The following is a 26,140-nucleotide window of genomic DNA, read 5'->3' on the forward strand; positions in this document are numbered from 1 at the left end:
ATTTCAAAGGTCTCCGGATTTCATATTTCTTTGATATAAATGTACCCTGAATTTCAAAGTTCCCTAGGTGTAAATGTTTCATAGCATCCACTGTTCCCTTTAATTCAAAGTTTCCTGGATTCCCATGTTTCCTGTTTATTTCAATGTACCCTGGGTGCCAATATTCCTTGGGTTCCAATGATTCATGTGTTGGACACCTTAACCTTAAGACCGTACTCTTAATTAATTCATTAACATTAACCAATATAAATGAAAGCATCTGGTAAAAAAAATAACTACACCAGTTAATGTGTTTATATCTTTAATACAAAAATAATAATTTACAGCAACTATCTCTCACCTGACTACACTAATCATCTGGCCAAAGAAAAAAAAATACAATCAACCAAAAATATTAGAAACTGTATAATGCATTGTACATAAATTTATTACATTTCTGAATAATCCAGAAGTCAATTACAACATTGTCAAACCTTGCTATGTTAAAACCCAGTATTGTAATCACCAACAGATATGATATTATTTCCAAGTAACAAAATTAATATTCATTGTAATACCAGTCTAAAATATTATATGAAAGCATACCTGATTGGCTAGTTTTTAAATAGATTTTGAAATAATTAAAAACTGACCAATTAAATGAAAGCATATATGACTGGGTATCAAATTATGCAAAACTCAAATCAGGACCATTCTAAAGTTGTATTAATAATATATATTTGTAAACAATTCTTTTGAGATAGAAGTTTTAGCATATACGATATCAGTACATAATAAATTGGTAAGTTTTCCTATACATTGGTCACTGAAAAGTCTTCCTATACAAATACAATCAAGTCATCTAATATCATTTATATAGCAAATCAAGCAGTACATCACGAAACCCCATGTGACATGAATATACAATATACCTGAAATGAACTACCAATGGACGGAATGTACTCACAAAAAGACATGGTTACAATTTTACAAATAACAAAACATTATTATAACATTAATAAAATGAATTTGTAAAATTTCTTTAGAGAATCCTCTCAAATTAATCCTTACAACACTTAAAAATCTTAAATGGACTTGCCCATGCTACAATCTGGACAAAACCATTTATAATATTTAGGGAAAATTTCAAACTATGAGTGTATAGTGAGTAGTGCAAACTGTGGTTAGACAGCATGGACAACTGCAGGCTGATCTTTGTCTACACTGGTTGCAAATGTATAAGCTGTTGTTGTCATCAGTCGGACAAGGGTAAATGTAGAAACACAATAATAAATAAATAAACTATCATCTGTACATAAAAACTAAAATAAATACGAAACAAGGAAAACTATGTATTATGTATATTCATCACCATTACATAAATTCATAGAGAAATTATTGAAATATTGTTGAAAAAATCATACAATTATGATGCACTTTTACTATTAAAATTCAATTTAGCCATTAAAATTTCAAAAATTTGTCTACAAATGTAAATAGGCATTGAATCAGCCTAGCATTTGCTACATCAGCAAACTTGAATGTCCTAGATCTGCCAGGAAAGAGCAAGCATGAAAACCTTATACCTGACACTAATGCCATAGTTATGAGTGAAGTGACTGCCACTTGTATTTGGGCTTAAACCTATGCCTTTCACCCTCACAGATGTTGTATGAACCATTAGAAATGTGCTACAGTTCTTCAACATCATGGTTTGTGAGCCTAAGTTTGTATGAAGCAATAACCAATATAATCTATGTATATCTTTATGGGTGAATCAAATGATAATATAATAAATGAAAAAAAAAGTTGCTTAATAAACAAAGTTCATATAAAATAAACCTAGCAAAGTTTGAAGAAAATCATTAACCCACTAACTTGAACATTCTAGGAATTATTTTTAAAGCCTACAAACACTTAAGTATTATCACTTTATTTTGTTTAATAGATAAAATGTAAAAAATGAAAGTTATACCATTATCCAAAAAGCAGTACAAATACTACCAAAGAGCCATATAAACTATGCAAAAAAATATAGTTGAAGGAAACAAAAGCTAAACAAGTACATGTACGTGTAGCTTGTCTATTGAAATGAATATTACAGTTCACTGTAATAGTAAATAATTTGGTACACATTTCAATCAAAATAAAATAAATCTTACAATTTTCTTACTTCTATAGAAAACAGAAGATCTACAAATCCTTGCTGCTTGAGAAAATATGACAATGTAAGGTATTCATTTCATAATATACAAACTAAAAATCTCTTGTTCTATGCCAAACACACAATTCAATAAATAGTTTACATTCATAACCCCAAAAAACTAACAAGATAATTTAATCTTATTGATTTCAAAACAGTTCTTGTTTATTTACCACATATTAAATCAAATCAGAGTGTCTTATATTACAGTTTCTGTCACTCAACAGAAATTGACATCACATTTAATCACCTTATAATTATAAATATCACAGCTTCCTCAATCAACCATTGTGTGTGACACGGCAGCAATGTGTCACACTTCCATTACAAAACCGTACAAACTGTCATTCATTAACAGGAACAGAATTTGTATTTCTGACAAATCAAATTGTAGTGATTATAATTGTAAATAAAATTTCATCACAATTTTTGTATATAATCACTCCTACTTGCGAGTATAACAAATTAATCTAACTATGTCACATTAATTCAATGTGTGTCACATTCTGTCACATTTATTCAATGAAGTCACACTCTATCACATTTATTTAATGTGTGTCACACTATCACTTTTTTCACATTTGCATAAAATATGTCATATTTCATCACCATGTCTCATATTTAGTTACATTCTTTGCTTGGTGTCACATATAACTGTTGGAGAGCCATACTTATAAATCTCGCTTTAAACACTAATGCTAACTTATAAGATCAACTGTAATCAGTACAACACTACAATTCAATTCTGTAATTAATGTGACACAGTAATAAATGTCACACAATACAATTTATCACTATGTTATTAATATATAATGTGAATGTCACATTAAATCCACATATGTAAGTAAATGTATGCCACATTTTCTGTCATCATCTATTGATCTGTTCCTGTTCCATTCTGACATGAAGATGACATCACAAGATGACTTTATTTTCTGGGCTTATCAGTTCAGATCTTGTTATTCTTCCTTAAATTGTCCACTGACTCCTGCAAAATAAAACATACAATCATAATCATTATGTTATCCTGTAGTTTAAACATATTTATTTCAATATTACATTTTATATGTGTGTAATTATTACATATCATTGAAAGGGATTAGAACAAAAACAAATATAATAGTTCCTTTCCCTGTATGTTATACTTTAATGTTATTAATGTTAAAATTTACATGAATTCATCTTTAAAGAAGGGACTGCTGTTTTCAGGTCAAATACATACATGTACTTTGAATCATTAAATGTTCATATTCCTGGAAAAAAATTTCAAAACTAACATGTACAATTTTTTTCTTGATCTATGAATATCTTTTCTTTGGTGAAAATCAAAAATGCATAGTTACACACAGGTGAGTATCAAAAACAGGTTTTTATGGTTAAGATAAATGTTTGTTTAAATATTATGTTCAGAACACAACACACATGGAGATTTCATAGCAGCAATATTTTTCTTGAACTTTGTATAAAATATTACTTTTATAAAACAAATCAAACACTGCCAATATATTATTTTCAAAGTTTCTATTATATTAATTTCTGAAAATATATAATGAAGTTTTTTTTCCCCAATATATAAAGTATAAAAAACACCAAAACATGGAAAGGTTTAGCCAGCATGCTGTAACATCAGATATTTTCTAGAGGCCAAAATTTCATGAAATCAACATTCTGGACTAAAAGGTGAGGTTAAATATTTAAAAAATTTCTTTAAATTCTGATGAATTTATATGATACTTCAATGAATACTTGTAGAACATTTTCATTTTTAGTGAAAATCTTCAATTTGCTAAAAGAGCAAAATTTAATTTCCTGCGAAAATCTCTGATTATACAGTAGCTTCTGATTCCATAGATAACCTGAATATAATACAGCATATGTACCATTCTTAATAATGTTGCAAAAAAAACCCAAAATCCTGATCACAAAACCATTCCAAGCAAAATGAAATGTTTATACATGTATCTGACTTACATGAGCTCCAAAGATATCAAATGAATTTAAAAGAACAGAAAAGAGCTCAACAGATGAAATTTAAATAAGCCAAAGTGAAAGAAATAAAATAAAATTTGTAAAAACATGTCCTTAACAAACAAAATGTTGATCAATGAAATTATATAAATTTGCTACAATGAAGCCAATGAAATGTACAATAAAAGAGTTTATAAAAAAGACCCAAATCTGCAAGAAAAGTTTATAAAACTATTTTGTAAATTAATTGCCAAAGATCTACAATCCCTTGTTTCCCTTTTATTTAAATCATACCCTTTGTTTTCTTCTCCTACGTCGACGCTTCTGATAAGATAAATTTGAATGGAATTGAAAAAAATTAATCTAAGTAAACCTCTTATAAAATAAACTTATTTAACGCTATTCGTATTTGAAGAATTCTGTAAAACTACAAGCTTGTTTTTGCTTACATTTGTTATAAGAAAATCTTTATGGTCAAGCCTTTTAACTGCTTGAAAATTTTATTTTTTTAAATACCATGTGTAACTTTCAAATAAGTTGAAAGGTCCTTAGAAAACAATTTACAATTAACTGCTAATTTAAAAGAACATTGTAGAATATCTGTATTGATATTTTATTTGAATAACTCTTAACCTTAACTATTCTAGAGGCAGAAAATGTTATATGTAACTTGCATAACTTAATTGAATACTTAAACATAAAATGTGTACCATTAAAGTTAAAAATAATCTCAATTCAATATTTAAATATTAATAGTAACACATAATTTAAAATCAGCAGGATCATATTAAACATGAACATAGTGAATCACAGCTTTATCAATTCTACAGTTCTAGCAATTCCCTAACAACATTAACCATAACAACAACAACAAAAAAGAACAGCAAGAAAATATCCACAACCTTTTTCGAAAACACTGCATACACTGAATATATCTATAACAACATACACACACCAGAAAACATAGCAACATAACATCAGACAAAAACACACAAAGCACAATTCGTAATAGTTATCCTTCACTTTTCTTTCTTCAGAATTTTCAACTATTATATTTTCATATTAATGAACAACAAAGAATAAAAACAACAAAGAACAGCAAGAAAATACCCACAACCTTTTTCGAAAACACTACATACACTGAATATGTCTATAACAACATACACACACCAGAAAACATAGCAACATAACATCAGACAAAAACACACAAAGCACAATTCGTAATAGTTATTCTTCACTTTTCTTTCTTCAGAATATTCAACTGTTATATCTAAATGCAAGAAATTGGTACCCTGTATGCATAAAGTATTTAACAAATGCTTGTATAACTTATAGGGTTAAATTGCAGCACTCAAGTCATAAAAGACGCCTGGTGTAACAAAACAATCTCAAAAATAGCTTTTAACACAAGCTAATGATTAAGTCATTGTAATATAATAAACCCTTAATTTCAAACAAAACTTGTAAGAAACTTAAGTTAATCGATGTTTACACATTCTGGAAAGAGTTTTTTTTAATTTTTTTTTTTTAATTGAAGAAAATTTGCCATTTTCATTTTAATGTACGATTTCAACTCATATTATCAATCGTTCAATATCTTATATGAACAGATCTTATAATCTGAACAAAACCATTCATTCTTTATATGGAAATTTTCAGAATATTCACTAACTTAATAGTGTACAGTGCAGAACATGATCTCTTGGTCTGCACTGGTAACATGGATTGGGTATAATCTGTTGCTGCCATCAGGCTAAGTATTGAGGAAGTCTTACTGTAATGCTTTCCCGCCAACAAATTCTAACATCAGCCAATTTTGTAGCAAATCGGTTATTTCCGGAAAGTTATTTTTTTCAAAATCATGGGCGTTAGATTATTTACAATCACTTATCCTTTATCGCTATGTACCTTATCCTGGTTATAAACAGTTAAAAAAAAGTGTTGAATACTGAAAACTGTGAAAAATAACATTCCGGCAATGACCTCAATATCCTGAGAATCTGTAAAACTGTAACAACAATGCCCAATGGTGGTTTATATATAATGCTTAAACCTTAAAAAACAACAAGGATGTGCAACCTGTCACCAACTGGAAAGGATGCACACACTTAAAGTTAGATTATAGAAAGTGGATTTGTCACGTAACAGTCATTTTAGGTGTCTCAATACTTACAGATAAAAGCCATAAGCTTTTTATTTTGAGAGGAAAACTGGGACATTCTGATACGCTGACCTTCATCGTGTTCCTATATAAGAGGTCAAGGTTACATTACACATTAAAGGTCAAAATTGAAGGTCACTGCAACATTACACAGTGCAAATGACATCGAAACATACACATTTAAAGCCACATTTAGGGGTTGGAACAACAAAGACTCACAAATACAGAAGCCATCTAGGTTAATTATCTTGATTAAAATGCTCAAACTTTCTGTTTAATGTCAAGGACACCACAGGAAAAATGGTGAAAGGTCAAAGGTCACCACAGTACAAATATACACAAAATATGTACCAATGTGACAAAAAGTAGAAGAAGACCTTTTTAATCACTTTATCTTCACAGGAATAAGGCTTTGCTGTAATGTTATAAGAAATAATCAATGATATATTAACATGATGAAATGATTTGCTAATTAAGTACTAGCACACAACAAAAACTTGTTTCACAAGAAAAATATGTATGAACAAAAATAAGAAATTTTTAAGGCATGTTAGCTTTTCTTTTACAAAATTTACAATTTTCTATGATACTGTTTCAATTATTTCAAATTTCTTTTAAATTTATAATAAAGGCAATCTAGTAAGCCTGATATATAACTTAAAATTTCTTTCTATATATTTAGTGTGTCTACTGGTATTTAAGTTTGTACTCTGAAAATTAAAATTAATTATAGAACAGAAACAATAAAAATCTTAGTGTACACAATTTTTGTGAGTAAAAGAAAACAGAACAGCCAAAAATGAACAGAAAATTTACATGCTTTTACAAAAATTTCAACAAAACTGCAAATTCAATTATACCACTAAATATTGCCTAGCAACAGTCAAGGTCACAACTCAAGGTCACAATCTATTTATAGATCCATACATTTTCTGAGTCCTCAGAGATGGAGGGTAGACTACCCCATGATATACTTTTTTTAGATAACTACTCGTGAAAGAAAAGATATTAATATACTATTTCATTTAATGCATATTACATAATAATAATATTGGCCTCCAAAGTTTAAAAACAAGGCTTTGATAGACCAACTCTGATTGGTTAATTGTAAAATTTATAAGAAGGAACAATAATTTCAATTGGATAATAATGGTTTATTATAGGAAAATGGTTAATTTCAATTTGAGCCAACACAAATTTTGACAGGTTTTTCAGAATACCAAATTCATTCAGGAAGACAGATTTTGATTTGCTGATAAATTTAGATTAACCAATCAAAAAGTCTGATTCAGTACGCTTGTCTTTAACTGGTCACCAACGTCTAGTTTTACCACTTAGAAAGCCAAGCATAAAGAGTTATCAAGCTAATTCTAACAGAAAGATAAAAGACCAAGGATTAATCACAAGATAAATGTAACTTGTTCCTTGATTTAACAGAATAACCAAGAACTGCATTAAACATAGAAATGGTTCTGCATGCCATGCTGAATGCAAGACTCAGATCAATTGTTTGGTAAGAATATGTATTTCTCTTTCACCTCTTCTTTACATATTATAGATAACATTACTATTTTACACAATAACTTTCTTCATTGATTGAAAAACCTTCTTTATATTATGTGTATAACTTTTTTAATTTCATTTCATTTTCAAGTAAAGTAGACTACAAAATAGCAGTACAATAAAGCCATATAAGATATAACTATGAAACTAACAAGAAAAGCTTGGTGCTAAAATGATGTAACTCTTTACAAAATTTATATTCATAAGAACCGTACAAGGAAAGCATCCTGGACTATTTACATCAATGACTAACAATTATGATCACCAAGTTTCACATGATCACCTCCTATAGATGAAGAGCTAGCTAGAACTTACTTGGAAATCGCATACCTGCCTTTTTTCAAGGACCATAATTTTAGCTAAGTGCAATCTCCATTCATGGGACTTTATTTTTAAAGCAATTTCGAAAATAGGAGAGGCACATGTGAATTTTGAATCCAGACACATAGAGACATAATAGCCCCTTAGTACAGTCCCTGAGGACCTTTTGTGTGCAAAAAAGGTCCATAGATAAATGATATACCAATGTAAAGCTAAATGTTTGAAGTTTACAAAAATTTTGGGTAGACATGTCAAATCATGGTACGTTTTGAGAAATCCAAGATGGCCGCCAAGATGGCCGCCAAATTATTGAAAAATGGCTAATATGCATTTTATCTGATAAAATTAGTTTTTTTTTGTATTTATTTTAGTATAAATTATGTAAAACCTTTACATCCTATCGGAACAATATGAAAATGGAGGCATTTCCATTATTTTTTCATATTCCCTGAATTTCATAGATAATTTTGCTAAAAAATGCATGAAAAAATTATCAAAAATTGATATGGGGCTGACATTTTTTCCTACCAGCTAAGGCATAGCGGTGTAAATGAATATTTTTACCCTATACTACAAAGACTTGAACAATATTATACTAATGTCACCCTTATTTTTTATCTTTATTGTAAAAAATGTGGATTCTGATATTCTTAAAGTGGGTGGGGTAACGAAAATTAAGTCTCAGTATTTTGTTAACTGGTTTGTTATGATAATTAAAACTATGAATAGTCAACATGTATTGCACTTTGGCATGTATCTAAAGTTATAGATAATTAAGAAACTTAGATATTTTGTTTATCAATATTCAACATGTTCTGTTGCCATGGCAACGGAGAAGTAAAATGAAAGACACACCTGAAACGTATGACACTTTCAACTTTTAGTATTTTAAGCATGTTGATAAGAATGACACAAACTTAAAAGATAAATAATCTGTGCACAATGCCAAATTGAAAAAAAATGTAACATTAAAAGAAGTCACAAATTATCAACACAGATAACAGCCGATATTTTGAAATTAGATGAATAAACTTATTTCAAGAATATGCATCATGCATTTGCTTTTGTCAAACTGCTATACATAGAAAAAGGTCATGTCAAATGTGCATGTTGTTATGTTTGGAAAGGATAATTAATGGTGATAATAATAAGTAAAGGGCAGTCTTAAGGTAGAAATGTATATAAACATTATCAAATGTTTGAAACTGTACATAGGGTAAACATTTAAGACTTTGTAGCTAAAACAAGAAATAAGTAGGACACTGGTTCAAATTCTAGGTCAACCAATATCAAATTTTAATGACAATCGAATTTATTGTTGAGTTCAAACTTTTTGGTTGTAGCTTGTATTATGAAACTCTAACTTGCATTAGATTAAATTCAATGGTTCAAATTCTAGGTCAACCAATATCAAATTTTAATGACAATCGAATTTATTGTTGAGTTCAAACCTTTTGGTTGTAGCTTGTATTATGAAACTCTAACTTGCATTAGAATAAATTCAATGGTTCAAATTCTAGGTCAACCAATATCAAATTTTAATGACAATCGAATTTATTGTTGAGTTCAAACTTTTTGGTTGTAGCTTGTATTATGAAACTCTAACTTGCATTAAATTAAATTCTGGGTCAACTGATCTCAGTGTTTAATTCTGCATCTGTAATTTTACAATCAAAATACAAAGAGATCACTAGAACAGATTAAGGTCAGCTGGCATGTCATATTGTGTCTGTAATCCAAATATCTTTAACTTCAAAAACAAGAAAGTAGGTCACGAGATCTTAAATTCTACGTCACCTTATACCAGTGTGGCCATGATTTGAACAATCAAAGAACACAAGACAATTTTTCCAACCAAATGGTCTTGCATTGTGGTTTCTGACATAAAGAGTTTTTTTATATAAAGATCGACATCTAGGCAGGGCCATTTTTATGCTCCCCAAAACAATTCGGGGGAGCATATAGTCGACGGGCGTGTGTCCAAAACCTAGTCGGGGAGCATCACTCGGTTCAACCGACTCTTGTTTTAATCCAGACTCATGCTCATTATTTGATGCCTGCAAACTTAGCACTTTATGGAAAGTGTCGGATGCGAAGTTCAGGCGTCTCTTGTTCCACAGACAACAATTGATCTCGGACATTGAGTTTTACGGGCATTTGTCTGTCAAAAAAGTTAGTAACGTAGCTTAGTAGAAATTGGTCATTACTCTTCTGGTTATTTATCCGTGAAAGTCAGATACTTTAACCGACCTTCAAGCTATCAACAAAGAAGTGTCGAAATTGGCGTATAATCCAGGCCCGGCCCTATCATGATTGAAGAAACATGGTAAAAGTCTTCTAGAAATTATTTCACATGCTCTAAACAATAGGGTTAAAGGGATGATTTTATAAAGGATTTTTTTATATAAGTTAGACTATGTAAATCAATTGACCCTTGGGAAAGGTAATTATAATCAAACGGATCATGACTTAACCAAGCTTAGTAATTGTGTATTATATCGTGACATAAATTGATATGGTCATAGAATGAATGCTTCACACTTAAATATCAAAGCACTTTATTTATGGAGAAGAAAATTTTCAAAGCGTTTTCTTTATAACACAAAGTAAAATGACTCCTGGGGTTAGGTTAACTTTAACCAGATTGTCAAGATTTGAAAAATAAATTAAGGTCTTTTTGACAATGCTTTTAACCGTAAAACCTAAGATCTGGGCATTTGGTTTTGGAAAAAAAACAGAAATAATTAGCTATAGGCATCGGTTCGGGTGATCTTCTTTTTTAGCTTTTCCTATATGTAAAATGAAGTGACCCCTGGCATAAATGAATTTGACCACAAGGTCGTAATTTAAGCAAATTTAATAGTATTCTATGCTAGGTCCTGCAGTTATGGAGAAGAATATTTTCATGTTTTTCCTATATTTACACTGTGTAAAGAAAGTTTACTCCGGGCTTCGCAAGGAACATGAATGTGTACATCTTGACCTTTTATTAACCATGACATTGATGTTGTGTCATGCATATCATAAGCACATAGTCTCACGATGGTGATTATTTGTGCCAAGTTATTTAAAATCTTCCATAAAGTCAAAAAGTTATGGAGAACATATAACCTTGACCTTGGTTTCAGCGACCTGGATGTTGAGGTCTGTAGATTGTGTCGTGGTGGGGATCATTTGTGCTAAGTATTTTTAAAACCTTTGAATTGTCAATAAGTTATAGAGCGGACATGAAAAAAAAAGATGTTTTTACATTGGACCGTTTAGTATAACCCTGACCTTCAGGGCTGTGACTTGATTATTGTGCTCTGCCAATGGTGTCATTATGTTGATCATTTCTGCCAAGTTATCTTAAAAACATTTCAGAGGTTTAAAAGTTAGAGACAGACACGAAATGTAGACTTTCTAACATATGACCTGTAAGTGTGGGTAGCAATTCTATTATTGCGATCTGCACATCGTTTTATAATGGTGATCAATTGTGCCAAGCTATTCAAACAAAATTTTATAGGTTTAAAAGTTAAGGAGGGGACACGAAATGTAGATTTTTATACATTTGACCTTGACTTTGGTGTAGCAACCCAATTTTTGCGTTCTGCACATGTTCTTATACAGGTTATCAATTGTGCCAAGATATTTTTTAAAAAATTCAGCGGTTAAAATGTTGGAGCGGACACGAAATGTGGACTTTTTAACATTTGACCTTAAAGTGTGACCTTGACCTTTTGGGTAGCAACACAATTATTGCGCACTGCACGTCGTGTCATAATGGTGATCCGTTGTGCCAAGTTATTTCAAAACTTTTCAGCGTTAAAAAAGTTATGGAGCGGACACGAAATTTAGACTTTTTATTATTAAATGAAGACTTTTAACATTTGACCTTAAAGTGTGACCTTCACCTTTGGGGTAGCAACCCAATTATTGCGCTCTGCATATTGTCTCATTATGGTGATCACTTGTGCCAAGTTATTCCAAAAATTGTTCAGGGGTTCAAAAGTTAAGGAGCGGACACGAAAGTGTTACGGACGGACGAACTGACAGACGGAGGCCATTCCTATAGGCCATTCCCCTTTCCACAACGCGGAAGGTGATAAACAATGTTGGTTTAGTCCCATCTGAAAAAGCCATACATATAAAAGCTCGAGATATTTTTATTTATTTCTGGGAATATTTGAAAACATTTCGCATTGTCAGTTCTATGACTAAGATGTACAATAATCCGATTTGTGCAAAAAACAACAACAAAACAAAATTTCTGTCAAATTTTACCCAATATAGCCTTTACACGTCACATCAACACTTTAAAGGGCTTTGTGGCGACTTTCCTGCTTTACTGAGAAGACCTTAATATGTTTCCCTCCGTGCATTATTTCATGATATTGACACCTTCTGGTCATCTTTTAAGGCAAATCAAAATTACAAAGTCTATAAGAAACGGAAAGTTGGCTTATTCAAATATAGAAAACATTAAAATTGTTTGTTAAATAAAGAAATCAAAGTCATATGTTCATCCTGATTCCAAATTCAAATACGTCCTGAACTTAATCTTAATTTGGAACACACTAGTGTTCATGTGCATTACATGCTACCGAACAATTTGAGAAATGCTGTTTTTCCTCATCTCCAATTTCATTAAAACTATGGTTTTATAATGACTTATTTAAAACAGAAAGCTTATATGAATTTTGGATACGTTCAGCCGCGGGTTACTCCACATGATTTATTGATATTTATTGATGATGAGAAAATAACGAAATTGTAACAGTTGATATGATTACCTTATAACTGGTAAAAAACGGTCGAAAACAAAAGCAAAATCTATCATTACACAAAATTTAATAAGTGCCTTTCTGATATATATAACATGTTTAAATGCGTTAAAATCAACAAATTTATATCATAGTTATAAACATTAAGAAAGAATACTCGACATTAAATGAAATTTCAACAATTATACAAATCTAGATATGACTATGTAAAACTATTTGCATATAAACATACTATTAAATTCTTTTCAACGTGATTTATAATAATATTATGAAACAGACCGCCATCTACTTAAATAGTCACATATTTCTAAAGAACGAAATGAGGCTGCAGTAACAAAACTCATATTGTTTAAATATAAGAATTACTTATATTGTATAATTAATTTGAGACTTTTTAAGTTTTAGTTTTGTGTACATTCTTCTGTAGCTTGTTCTTAATGTATACTGGAGTTTGTCCCTACTGTATCCGATTTTCAATAGATAAAACAATGGAGATTCTATACAACGTTTAATGTGTTTAAATGGAGGGGTTGTTTTTGGTAATAAGACAAGATGCCATTTGATGAACAGTTCGGAGTTTGTTGATGATGATTTAAGACATACTGACCGTATAACGAAGCATTAGGTGGTCTGACCTGTAGGTCACAAAATAATTTATAAAGAATTTTGAGGCAACGGTGGAATATGGCCTATTTGTTTTGCGTAGCAAGACATCTATACAGGATTTATAACTTATGCTGCTCTATATTTTTTAGAATAGAAGAAAGTGTCAAATTTCTAACACAAAATGGTAATTTTATCCATGTTTCTCCAACTGTTAAAATATTTCAGCTGGGCTTGTATTGCATTGAGATGAGAACACAATCATTCAGGTTTTCCAGATGCATCCATGGAACATTATCTTGAAGACGTTCTTCATCACAACATATTGACATATTGTCTCTTCCTTCTTATCACATTTGATCTGTGGGATTTTTTTTGCTTTATTTGTTATTATTATTATTATTATTATTATTATTATTTTTATTATTATTATTATTATTATTTAATGACCAATAAATGAAGAATGTTGAAAAGCTTTTTTCTCAAATCGGGCCAAATATCAAGCATAAATTTTATTTTTCAATATAACTCTGAGTAGATAGAGGATATTCAAGTTTTTTCTATAAATACATGATTTATTTTCATCGAGTGGTATGAAAATAAATATTTCATGAGTGGCGGTAGCCACGAGTGAAATATGGTAATTTTCATGCCACAAGATGAAAATAAATCATGTATTTATAGAAAAAACTTGAATTTTCTGTTTATTATATACATTTTTCCCTTTCTGGACATTAAAATTTGCAAAACTTTCCCTTAAATTTTGAGTACTGGCAGAATTTAAAAGAAAGTAGTCCGGCAAGACACCAGTGAAAATACGGAAAATATGTTTCACTGCAGTGAAAAATAAATTTTTACAGTGAAAATACGGAAAATGAAAATACGCATTTTATTTCATCAATATTTCTCAATATTTCATTTAAAAGTATATAATAAATTTCATTATTATCTTTTGCCTCTAAAACTTTAAGCGTTTTTATTGTTACAGTAACTGTTCAGCGAAATGTTACCGATGTTTTAATTCAAATTTGTGTTTTTTCATGGAAAGTAAATGTAGTGAAATTTGAAATGATTTTTTTTTGTTTCAAATGTATCCAACTCTGAATTCTGTAATGCATAATCATGACATTAACTTCTACAACATGCTTGAAATGATAAACTGAAAACCTCATATATTTCCGGGTTTCTCTCATTTTACCACTTTGTTGCCATGGCAACAGAACCAATTAATGTTGTTGGTAGAATGCAAATCTACCTTTAAAAAAACTAAAGATTTAAGAACATTTCAAAATGTAATCTTGTTGGTTATACTTAGTCTTAATAATCATTATATATCAGTTCACTAGAAATTGTGACTCAATTTTCGTGTACCCCACCCACTTTAGGAATGTCAGAATTCACATTCTTACACAATAAAAATAAAAATAAAGGTACAATTAGTAAGTTGTTGATCAGGTCTTTGTAATATATGGTAAAAATATTCATTTTCACTACTATGCCTCGACTGATAGGAAAAAATGCCAGCCCCATGTCGATTTTTGCTACTTTTTCATGCTTTTTTAGCAAAATTTCTCTATGAAAACAAGAGTGTATGTATAAGAAAATGGAAAAGGACCCTTTTTCATATTGTTCCGATAGGATGTGAAGTTTTAACATCACCTGTACCAAAATAAATATAAAAAAGAACTAATTTTACCATATAAATTGAGTATTAGCCATTTTTCAATAATTTGGCGGCCATCTTGGCGGCCATCTTGGATTTCTCAAAACGTACCATGATTTGACATGTCTACCCAAATTTTTTGTAAACTTCAAACATTTAGCTTTACATTGGTATAACATTTATCCATGGACCTTTTTTGCACACAAAAGGTCCCCAGGGACTGTACTACCTAAATTAATTGCATACATTATACCAAAAACTGGAAATTAATATGAATGGGCCAGGATAAATACAGTTGCTCTCTTCAGTCCTGCTAAAGAAGGTAAATCATTTTGCACCAAGCCAAGATAAGCAAAGTTCTGTGCTATGAAACTCGGTGACATAGTGTAATACAATATAATTACATATATTTTCATGCCAAATTAAAATCAAAAGTTTACTAACCTTCTTTGCATCTCTCTGTTTCTCCTGTTGTTGTTGTTGTGGGGAAGTCTCAGGTGACGAGTCCTCTCTATCTAGTCTGTGTTGTAACCTAAACAATCGGGGATTGTAAGCCCTACAAGTCAAACAAGCCAATAACATCCAATCAGAACCCTTGTTGCAAGTGGAATAACAGAAAATGGTTTCTCACTAACATGTAACAATTAATTTCATTGGTTTAAAAATAAAATGTTTTCCTTATTTCTTTAACTTCTGGATTTGCCAAAAAATGGTTTTAGGCATATGAAAATGGCTTATTACAGATTTAAAAATGTCCTTTATAGTAAAGCATTTTTTTTTTACCTTAAATAATCAAAGTATATTTGTTTTTACCTTAAATAATCAAAGTATCTTGTGAGTATCATCAAATTGTAGAGAAAAATCATTATGTATAGAAAAAGATCATCAGCATTTAGTATCATACACAGGCACCAGACACAATTATTTTACCCATATACGCTCATAATACTATATATAAAGAATATATTTTATATATAGTATTATGAGCGTATATGGGTAAAATAATTGTGTCTGGTGCCTGTGGTATCATATTCAAATTTTTCAACATTTAGTTCAAGAAAGTCAATATTTGCAGGCAGCTCAGAGTGTATTGAAACTAATACATATCTGACTTAGATATATATATAATATGGAGTCATTCTTACTTGTGCATTTTTTAAAAACAACTTGATTACATTAACATTCAATAATTAGAATATAATTGAAAAATAGGGAGGGGCTTGGAACTGTGTTCATAATCTTCTGCATTATAATATAATGTCAAATGTAAACTAATCAAGAAATACTGGAAATGTGCTTAATTCTCACAACAGAAAACACACATTCTGTTGCATTTCATGATTCCATTTTATTTCCTTACTATACTTTTTCAAAGACTATAAGTGGAGTTCATTTGCTACCATTAAAATACAGCTTTTTAACCTTTTCCCTCATAAAAACGTGTTTTGACGGTTTTTTGCCACCCCTCCCCCCCACTTATGAGGCCTCAAACTGAAAAAATGCCCTTTTAAGGCCAAACACTGTTTTTTGTTTGAGAAATGTTGTTATAAAAAAATGACCATTTTTTTGGCGCCGCCCCCATCAAAATGATACATCAGGGGTTTGCCAGAAGGGGGTTGTGCCCCCTTCTGTTTGGGGGATTTGAAGGGGGGGGGGGGGGGCGGTGATCCCCTTCGTCACCAAGAAAATTTTGGACATGTGACAGGCTAAAAATAGCGTCCGGTCGATCTTTGGGTAACTAGTAACCGATGCTGAAAAGTCTTTTACTCTATCTCAATTCACTGAGAAGTTGCAGTACTTTGAAATCAGATTTGATGGAAAAAAAACATCAATGCAAAATAGTGATTTTTGGCAATTTTGAGACGTCCACCCGTTGCCATGGTAACAGGAAATTTACGATTGAGCATGCTGTTATAGAGGCTATGGTCTAGTCAACATTTGTGCCATTTTAGTTTCAGCAGTATTGAAAATTTTTTCATAGTTTCATAGCAGTTTGAACTTGTAACAGGAGGCTTATCAATGAAAACGGCCATTTTTCACAATATGCTCATGGTGTACAAGGTTAAGGACACTAATAACTTTTATATTTTAATTACTTTTCAGATCAAAATTCCAGCAAAGCTCACTTGCCTAAAACGATAATAGTAGTTTTATTCAAAACTTGCCCTGCTTTGAATTTTCAAAAGTTCATTAAAATTTGTCAATAGGACACAGATACCCCCAACATTCCACATTTTTTGTTAATTTACTAAAGGACAACGTGACAACAGGTAAGCATGATAGATGGATAGGACAAAAGGTGATCTATATGCCCATCCCCCACCCTTAGTAGTAGGAGCATTTAAAAGAGAGGGATTTCTGTATCAAAATACTGTGTAGCTATCATAATAGAATCTCGCCACAATGCACCAATGAGCAAAATAGACTGGCTCTAAAATAGTAGCATAGGCTGGCAGGGGCATAGCTTGGTATAAATTCATGTATAGACCAACTTTTAGCATGGGTGGCTGGGGGTTTCAAACTTTGGGTGCATGGATGGATTGTCAGAGGTGTGTTTTGACAATATTTGTTGTACAATAATATGTCAAATGGGTTATTACTATAACTAATTACTAAGACAAATGAATCATTTCTATGCTTTCAGTTTCTTGGTAAAATGCCACAATTATTTTGACCACATTCTTCACATCAGTCAATTCTAGTTTTTATATTATAGCTCAATAAACTTTGCAGACACATAAAGCCTAGACAGACGCATGAACCCTTTAGGGTTATTTTTGATACTTTGTCTTGTCTGTAAGTAAGAATCTGGACCCTTTCATTTGTTTTTTTTGTGTTTGTATTGACATAGTGCTACTGTCAGACATTTACTTGGAAATGACATACTGCTCGTCAAATATTGTTTTGTTGTCTCAATAACAGGACTGAGTGACCACTTAATTAGACTTGAGACCAGTTTTAATAAACAATCCCAACATATTGAAGATGCATGGAATGTCCTAAATTATTTCAAAAAGTTTCTCTTGGCCTCTCTACTAGTTTCTTGAAACTATTGACAGTGTTTTTCATCTGCACATCAACTAACTAGTATATAGTCACACACAACATATTTACTGTACAATGATGAAGCTTACATAGCCTATAGTAAGAAATCTAGCCTAGATAAAAACACACCTAGGAAGTGAAAAAAAAACACATGGAGTCTGTGAATAGCGATTTAAGCTAGCTTACTATAATGCCAAAAAGGCAAATTCTGCAAAATTACTTAGATCTATATCTAAAATATGTCAAAAGAAGTTGTTTTTTTTAACTTTTTCCCATACCATAAAGAGATTATCTGATGACATAGGATTCTAAAAAAAAATTATCTTAAAATCAATGCCTTCATTAAATTTTTTATGCAATATTTTTATATAAAAAAAAATTTATCTTAAAATCAATGCTGTCAATATATTTGTTATGCAATGTTTTTTACATAACACATGAAATATTTGCTTGGTATGTACATACTTGTTAGATCTGATGAAAACAAAATTCCTGCAGATTTTACGAGGAATTAAAGTCCTTTTAATATTTATTCTATGGTAAACAAAGGTAACTAGAAGTGCCACTATCATGGCTTGAATACCCCCGCATACCACTTTGTCAGAAACAAAAGTGGCCATTTAGAGCTCAAGAACAACCTCCCTGCCAAATCTGAGGTTACTAAGCCAGTGCATTGCTAAGTTATGTATTCTACATGCTTCAAATGTGAAAAATCAATACATTGCGGACAGGACATTCTTTAGCAATTGAGAAGAAAAGCTTTTTTTTGTCAAGGTCCCTGTGACCTTGACCTTTGACCCAGTGACCTCAAAATAAATAGGGGTCACCTTATAGTCATGATCAACATCCATGCCAAATATGAAGACTGTGGGTCAAAGGAATCGTAAGTTAATGGGTGGACAAACTTTTTGAAGTCAAAGTACCTATGACCTTGACCTTTGATCCAGTGACCTCAAAATCAAAAGGGGTCATCTACTAATCATGATCAACATCCATGCCAAATATGAAGACTGTGGGTCAAAGGAATCTAAAGTTATTGGGCAGACAAACTTTTTGAAGTCAAAGTCCCTGTGACCTTGACCTTTGACCTGGTGACCTCAAAATCAATAGGGGTCATCTACTAATCATGACTAACCTCCATGCCAAATATGAAGACTGTGGGTCAAAGGAATCTTAAGTTATTGGGCGGACAACCTTTTTGAAGTCAAGGCCCCTGTGACCTTGACCTTTGACCTGGTGACCTCAAAATCAATAGGGGTCATCTAATAATCATGACTAACCTCCATGCCAAATATGAAGACTGTGGGTCAAAGGAATCTTAAGTTATTGGGCGGACAAGCTTTTTTAAGTCAAGGCCCCTGTGACCTTGACCTTTGACCTGGTGACCTCAAAATCAATAGGGGTCATCTACTAATCATGACTAGCCTCCATGCAAATATGATGACTGTGGGTCAAAGGAATCTTTAGTTATTGGGCGGACAAGCTTTTTAAGTCAAGGCCCCTGTGACCTTGACCTTTGACCTGGTGACCTCAAAATCAATAGGGGTCATCTACTAATCATGACTAACCTCCATGCCAACTATGATGACTGTAGGTCAAAGGAATCTTAAGTTATTGGGCGGACAAGCTTTTTGAAGTCAAGGCCCCTGTGACCTTGACCTTTGACCTAGTGACCTCAAAATCAATAGGGGTCATCTACTAATCATGACTAACCTCCATGCAAAATATGAAGACTAAGGGTCAAAGGAATCTCAAGTTATTGGGCGGACAAGAAAAAATCGACGGACGGCCGGACGGACAGCCGGACGGACGAGCTGATTCCAGTAAAATTGAGGTAAAAAGAGAAATGGTGCCAATAACCTCATTTTTGAAAATAGTAACTCAAGAGCATTTTTGTTACTTCTTTAAATATCATTTAATGGCAAATCCATGCATTTAAAAATAGATAAAAATTTATTACTATTATTATTTCTTTTCTGAAAGATTATATTAAGTTATATTCTTAAATAAGATACATTGTATAATTATATTAAATATAAATCATATGAACATATTTGGATACAGTATTTGTTTACAACTTACATTTTTTTTATTAAGGAAAGCATTAGAATGGGTTACAAATTACCACTTCAAACATCATGCAGTGAACATATAAAACAGTGACACAGTCAAAATGTTAGAGCTTTTATGTGACAGTCATTCCAAAGGTGAGTGTAATGTTGGTGAGAAAACCAGTCAAACAAATTCTCCCATACAGATCTCTATACCCCGTAAATATCCAATCATATCCAATTAAATGACACATAAGTCTTGTAAATTACCATTACAATTGATTCTATCTCAAAATCATGTCCCTGACTTAACATTATAAACCATTATTTATTGAGCTGTCTCGAATCTCAGGATTTCTATTGGTCAGTGCTCATTCTGTACTGGTTTCTGACCAATGAAATACCTGAGGTCCGAGTTCAAGTCTGTGAAATTTCTTTATTGTCTCCCTTGTCGACATTAACCCCAATCTGAAATTATCTCTTTTGCATTCTATCCCAATAAAACAATTCTTACAATGCCCAGCTCATCATCGTCACCTTAGTGCAATAACTGAATAAATCCTAAATTTAATAGGAGCTCTAAGGTGACAAATTATGTAGTAATCTTGTCCCCTTTAATCCCGTTATAAGTTTGAATAAATCCCATAAACGTCCTTTACTCTACAAAGATCGGAACAGACTTGTCCTGTTTTAATCTTAGAATGTTAAATTTGGCACCAAAATTACTAAAATTGACAAGCCGGCAGTAAAAAGTCTGGTCTGACTGCAGGTATATGCATGCGAGCTTGACTGGATACTGATGGCAAACTCCAATTATTAGTGTTGAGAAAAAAGTAAGAATAGAAACCTGGTTGAATTTGTTTGACTTTCCACTCCACTTGCAATACATATACCCCATTCCCACAATATTGGCTTGTTTACATGTAGGTTGAAGTATACAAACACCAAAAGACACAAAAATGAGAAAATTCAGCTAAAATAAATCCTGCACCAAAAAAAAAATATTAATGAGATATTATGACAAAAAAAAAATTCACATTTTTGACCATCCTTGATATATCCTTTTCAAAATCGAAAACTTACTGTATTTATTCATCTATAAAACAAACTGATAATAAGACAAAGTGTAAATTTTACATTTAAATTGGCTATGTAAAATTCAAACCTGCTCAAATAAGTGAATTTTTTAAAAACTGAAAATTGTGTAATGCTGTTAATTAAAGGTGTGTCTTTTGGCATTTGTATACAACAGTAAAACATCATGCGGTTATACATATCAACAACTCAACAATATGTACAGTAAAATATATGTTTCCTGTTTAAAAAAATAACTTTTTCATTAGAAATTATTGCTACTCTAAAATATTGTTTCTGAATAAATCATTTTTTTTAAAATAATGATACAGTATATCTTGAAAATGTAAAACAGGAAACAAACATTTTATTTTCAAATGAAGGCAGGAAAATGACAGCCCCTAATAAAAACTTCTAAAATACCATAATAGATTTTTTATTAAAAAAAACAAAACTTTTGTTTAGAATTTCATAAAAAAAATTTGATTTAAATAATCAGCCAGCTGTCTATAGAAAACATTCTCCTGTCTTCAGTAAAAAATATCACAATAAGTTTTAGGCCCATGTACATATCAGTATGGTAGAAAATATAAACATCTTGCTGGGTCAAAGATTGAATCTGAAAACCGGGAACCATTCTAAAATTAAAGTTTCAATGCTTGATCAATGATGCAGATTTAGAATAGACTGGTACCCGGAAGTTTTAAAATCTTCGACCCTGACATTAATATACATTTGACAATATCAAATTGAAAGCAACACCAAATCTCCAACACACCGAATATGAACTATTAAATACAGCATTTGATATGAAGCAAAGCATTTGATATGAGGTTATCAAATACCCATCAAAGTCTAATACTTGTTCTTCTTTTTATCAAAATTTAATTCAAAATTTAAAGACCCAAACAGATATACACATTATACCAGAAAATGCATCTATTCTAGATATACATGTTGTAATATTTTATTCTTCAATGCAACTTGGGCAAGTAGAAATTTTTGTGAAATTTTGCAAATTTTTAATAACATTTCAGAAAACTATAGCATATTCAAATGTGTAATAAGCCTAAGTTACACAATCACACATAATTATGTTTCATAAAATCCCTACACACAAGCATAGCAGACACAATATCCAGGCAGGCACAAACAATGATCAAATCCTTTCTGCCGAGACAATGTGAAGAATTTTCAATTTTGATTCTCAAAATTTTCAAATAATATAAAGTTTGCAAGAATTGTACAAAGTTTACTTCAAGAAATAAAATTGAAACCAACTATCAAGTGAGGATCACCAACAGAAAGGATTTTGATCGTTTGGATTTGGTTCTAAATTCTGCACGGAAAAACACAAAGCGATCCAAAATTTACCTGATATTTTTCTCATACAGTTCATCCTCAGCACGTTTTCTCCTCTCCTCCTCGGTGAGGGCGGGCGGTGCTTCTTCTGGTAACACTCTAATAGAGTTCTTTAAAGCTTCCCTTTGCTGAACTGGTTCCGGCACTAAAATTATCAGTTCAGTATAATACTAATCATGCACAGATCTTGTACGACAATACCCATAATGTTGACTAACATATTTAGAACCTGATTGTCTTGAAGGTGAATTAAAAATATTTTTCTGATGGCAAACATTCCATTAACATACTTATAACGTGATTGTCATTAAGGCAAACATTCAATTATACTTAAAGCTTACCTCACTACTTAATCAAAAACTTTTTCCAAAAAATATACTCATAGGAAAGAAACATGTTTTTATCACATGCTTTTGTTCTTTATCTAAATAAAATGTGATGTATATTTTTATGCACTTAAAAAGCTAAATATCATGGAATGAAAGTGAATCATATTAGAACGTAAAATTACACATTAAAAAGTTATGACATATTTAATTTATCATCTATCTATTAGAATATTGAAATGTGATAAGCTTTCAAACATTCTCAACATACATTTAGATGGGCCAGTTACTGCTCTACTTTTCTTCCAAGATGACAATGTCTTTGACAACCCACTCGTTGGTTTAGCTGGCTGTCTTTCTTCTGGTTTAGGGCGGACTGGTTTTGGTGCGACTTTTGGCGGAGTCTTTTTCGGTGTCGGTGGAGAAGGTTTCTGATATAAACCTGCCGATCCACCAAACTGCCTGATCTCACCAGCCAGTCTTCCTCTTGGTGATCTTGGAGACTTCGTCTCTTCTGTCGTCTTTGACTGTGTACCAAATTTACTAAACAGACTGGTTTCCCTTGGCATTGCTCCACCATCATGTGACTTTGATGAGCAGTCCGATGTTTTTGGAGGTTCCCATCCTCGAGGTTGCAAAGCTCTGTTTAACGGTTTCGAGGAACTACTTGTACTCGCTTCTTTTTCTTTGAGTTCAAAATATTTCTTTTCTGTACTAAACAAGTTAGCTCCCTTGGACTGAACTGTGGTAGGTGATTTACCTCTTTCTGCTGCAGCAGAGCTTACGGACATTGATAAAGTTGGCTCTCTTACAACATTTACTGGGACAGCCCTGAAGACCTGGTGACCTGTTTCTGTCCGCTGCGCAGCTAGAGCCCTCTCTTTAGCAGCAGCGGCTCTCCTCTCTGTCTGAACCATAAAGTTATGTCTACGAGCTTCAACAATCTCCTGAAGACTGTCAGATTTGGAGGTATCTGTAACACAGACATAATTTACGAAATAAAGAAACCACAATTCATTTATATATTTTTGTACTTTGAAACAAAATTCTACCATTCTTTATGATTTACACTCAAAGAAGGTTTTTTCTTTCAATTTCAACCACTTGTATATAAACTATACTTGATAGTTGATACAATAAGTTTTTATATGACTAATTCTTTAAGATAACAAGTTTGCTTGAAGTTAGTGGTGCAACAAAAAATTCCATGCTGCATTACTTGTATTTTGGTATTGATACCTCATAAAACAAAATCTATTTTTTTAAATATTTGTTCACAGTCACATAATTCAACTTTTTTACAATATTATATGTATGCAAACACCTTCTATTTCTATTCTTTCTCCTTTAAAGGAAAATTTCCTGTGAAACAAAGTGAAACCGGTTACGCCATTTCCCTTACCTCTAAGACTATCATCGTCAAAGTTTTGCGAAAATGACGCCGACTCTGACTCGGACATTTCATGCTTCTCGAATGATTTCAGTGAGTCAGTGCTATCGGAAAACTCTTCAGTTTTATTAAAAGCCTCGGATATAGAGATTTCTGAGCCCATGGTCATAGTGGTCATATCTGGTAGCTGCTCCTCTGTGATCCCGGAACTGTGCTCCGCCAACTTTAAATCAAACAAGCACAATTTTCTATTTATTTTTGTTCTAGTTTTAATTCTTCACATGATACATTATAAATACATTTTTTAATAGTCCATATATTATCTATTATTATGGTTTTAAACTGAGTTTGAATATTTTATGGCCCAAATTATGGGTATACAATACAAAAGGAAGGTCCATCCTCTAATATTACAACTATAATAATCAAGAGGAAAAAACTGACTACTGACTTTAAACTAAGGTAGAATTCTGACATGGGCAACTTAAGTTAACAAACAAACAAAGGGAACTTAATGTAATTACTTATAATAAGTTTTCAGTGCATTTTAATTGGAATGTTGTTTAAGTTACATGACTTCTTTCCCCGTACACTTCTTGCCATTTCATTCATGTAAAGTGTAGCATAATAAAAGAAATAAGTTTACAATACTAAAGACCTTATGATAATATTAAAGTTAAACAGTATAAGGGATCTCGAAGCATTTTATACTGGCCTCAAAGTCAGCCCCTAAATATCTGAATGATTAGTCACATGTTGCCTAAGTATTATGTGCTATTTCTAAAACATTAAAGTACATGTACTTACATAGTCTAGGCTACTTTCATCTACAGTAGAAGACTGGTTGCCTGATTTGTCTCTTGTACGACTGGAATCATCTTGAGATAGACTGGTTTGCTGGTGAGACAGTGTGGAATCAGTCTTACTTTCTTCACTTACTTTATTCAGTCTGCTTCTCAGGAAATTTGACCTCGGTTCTGGTTCTGAAAAATAAATAAACAATTTAATTGTATTACAGAACAATTACTGTAGACTTTAGTCAATAAGTGTTTCTTTAAACTTAGTGTTCAGGTTATTGAATATAGAAAAGTTGCAGTTAGCCAAAAAATTATCTCTCCAAACAACTCTGATTAACTTATCACCAGTGTTCTCGTTGAAGCATGATTCAGTGCCCTGGTAGTTGGTAGTCATGTTTATTGCCATTAGACGCCTATATTTCAAAGTTGGGATTCTGCATACAATTATTTTTGCCCGAAGATGCATAAACAAAATTGGATGCTATACAATGTACCATGTTACATTGTACTTTGAAAAAGCTATTATCATAGCCTTACTTTCGAGGCAAGTATGAAAATATTAGTCTTTATGACCATGACCCAGTCTAAACACTAAAATCAAACACATGGGTGGAGGCCGTCAAAAGTACAAACACCAAATATATAAGAAACATTTAAAAATATTCCAGAATGGATAATACTAAAGCCTTTAGTATTCAAATACAGAAAACAGTGATAAAATATAACCAATACATTTTCAGCATTTGCACCATATGATGTTCCAAAAGCAATCATTTTTGGATCCAATTTTATCAGTTTAGCCTGGTTTTCATTTTCAGAGTCCAAAAAGTCCATATCAAAACCATATGGTCATACTCAAATATTCAAT

The 26,140-nt window shown here is 31.7% G+C and overlaps 1 protein-coding gene across 11 annotated transcripts in view; it reads right to left on the reverse strand.

Moving 5' to 3' along the window:
• Positions 1–284: 284 nt before the first annotated feature.
• Positions 285–26,140, reverse strand: part of LOC132735885 (protein piccolo-like) — a 40,284-nt gene continuing 14,428 nt past the window's right edge. For 2 of the 11 annotated variants that reach the window (XM_060722905.1, XM_060722903.1), the window contains exons 10-16: positions 25,283–25,458; positions 24,488–24,698; positions 23,357–24,058; positions 22,772–22,904; positions 15,672–15,783; positions 7,172–7,298; positions 285–3,170 (exon numbers count right to left, since the gene is read on the reverse strand). In XM_060722905.1, the coding sequence (XP_060578888.1) occupies positions 7,221–7,298; positions 15,672–15,783; positions 22,772–22,904; positions 23,357–24,058; positions 24,488–24,698; positions 25,283–25,458 (1,412 nt within the window). In that variant the 3' untranslated portion in view covers positions 285–3,170; positions 7,172–7,220. Of the gene's footprint in view, positions 3,171–4,444; positions 4,475–6,323; positions 6,397–6,662; positions 6,727–7,171; positions 7,299–15,671; positions 15,784–22,771; positions 22,905–23,356; positions 24,059–24,487; positions 24,699–25,282; positions 25,459–26,140 lie in introns of all 11 variants that reach the window. The other 9 variants (XM_060722908.1, XM_060722912.1, XM_060722907.1 and 6 more) reach the window with 9 other exon arrangements.

This window comes from Ruditapes philippinarum, unplaced genomic scaffold (genome assembly GCF_026571515.1).
Source record: "Ruditapes philippinarum isolate M1 unplaced genomic scaffold, ASM2657151v2 ctg500_1_1_1_1, whole genome shotgun sequence".
Lineage (NCBI taxonomy): Eukaryota > Metazoa > Mollusca > Bivalvia > Venerida > Veneridae > Ruditapes > Ruditapes philippinarum.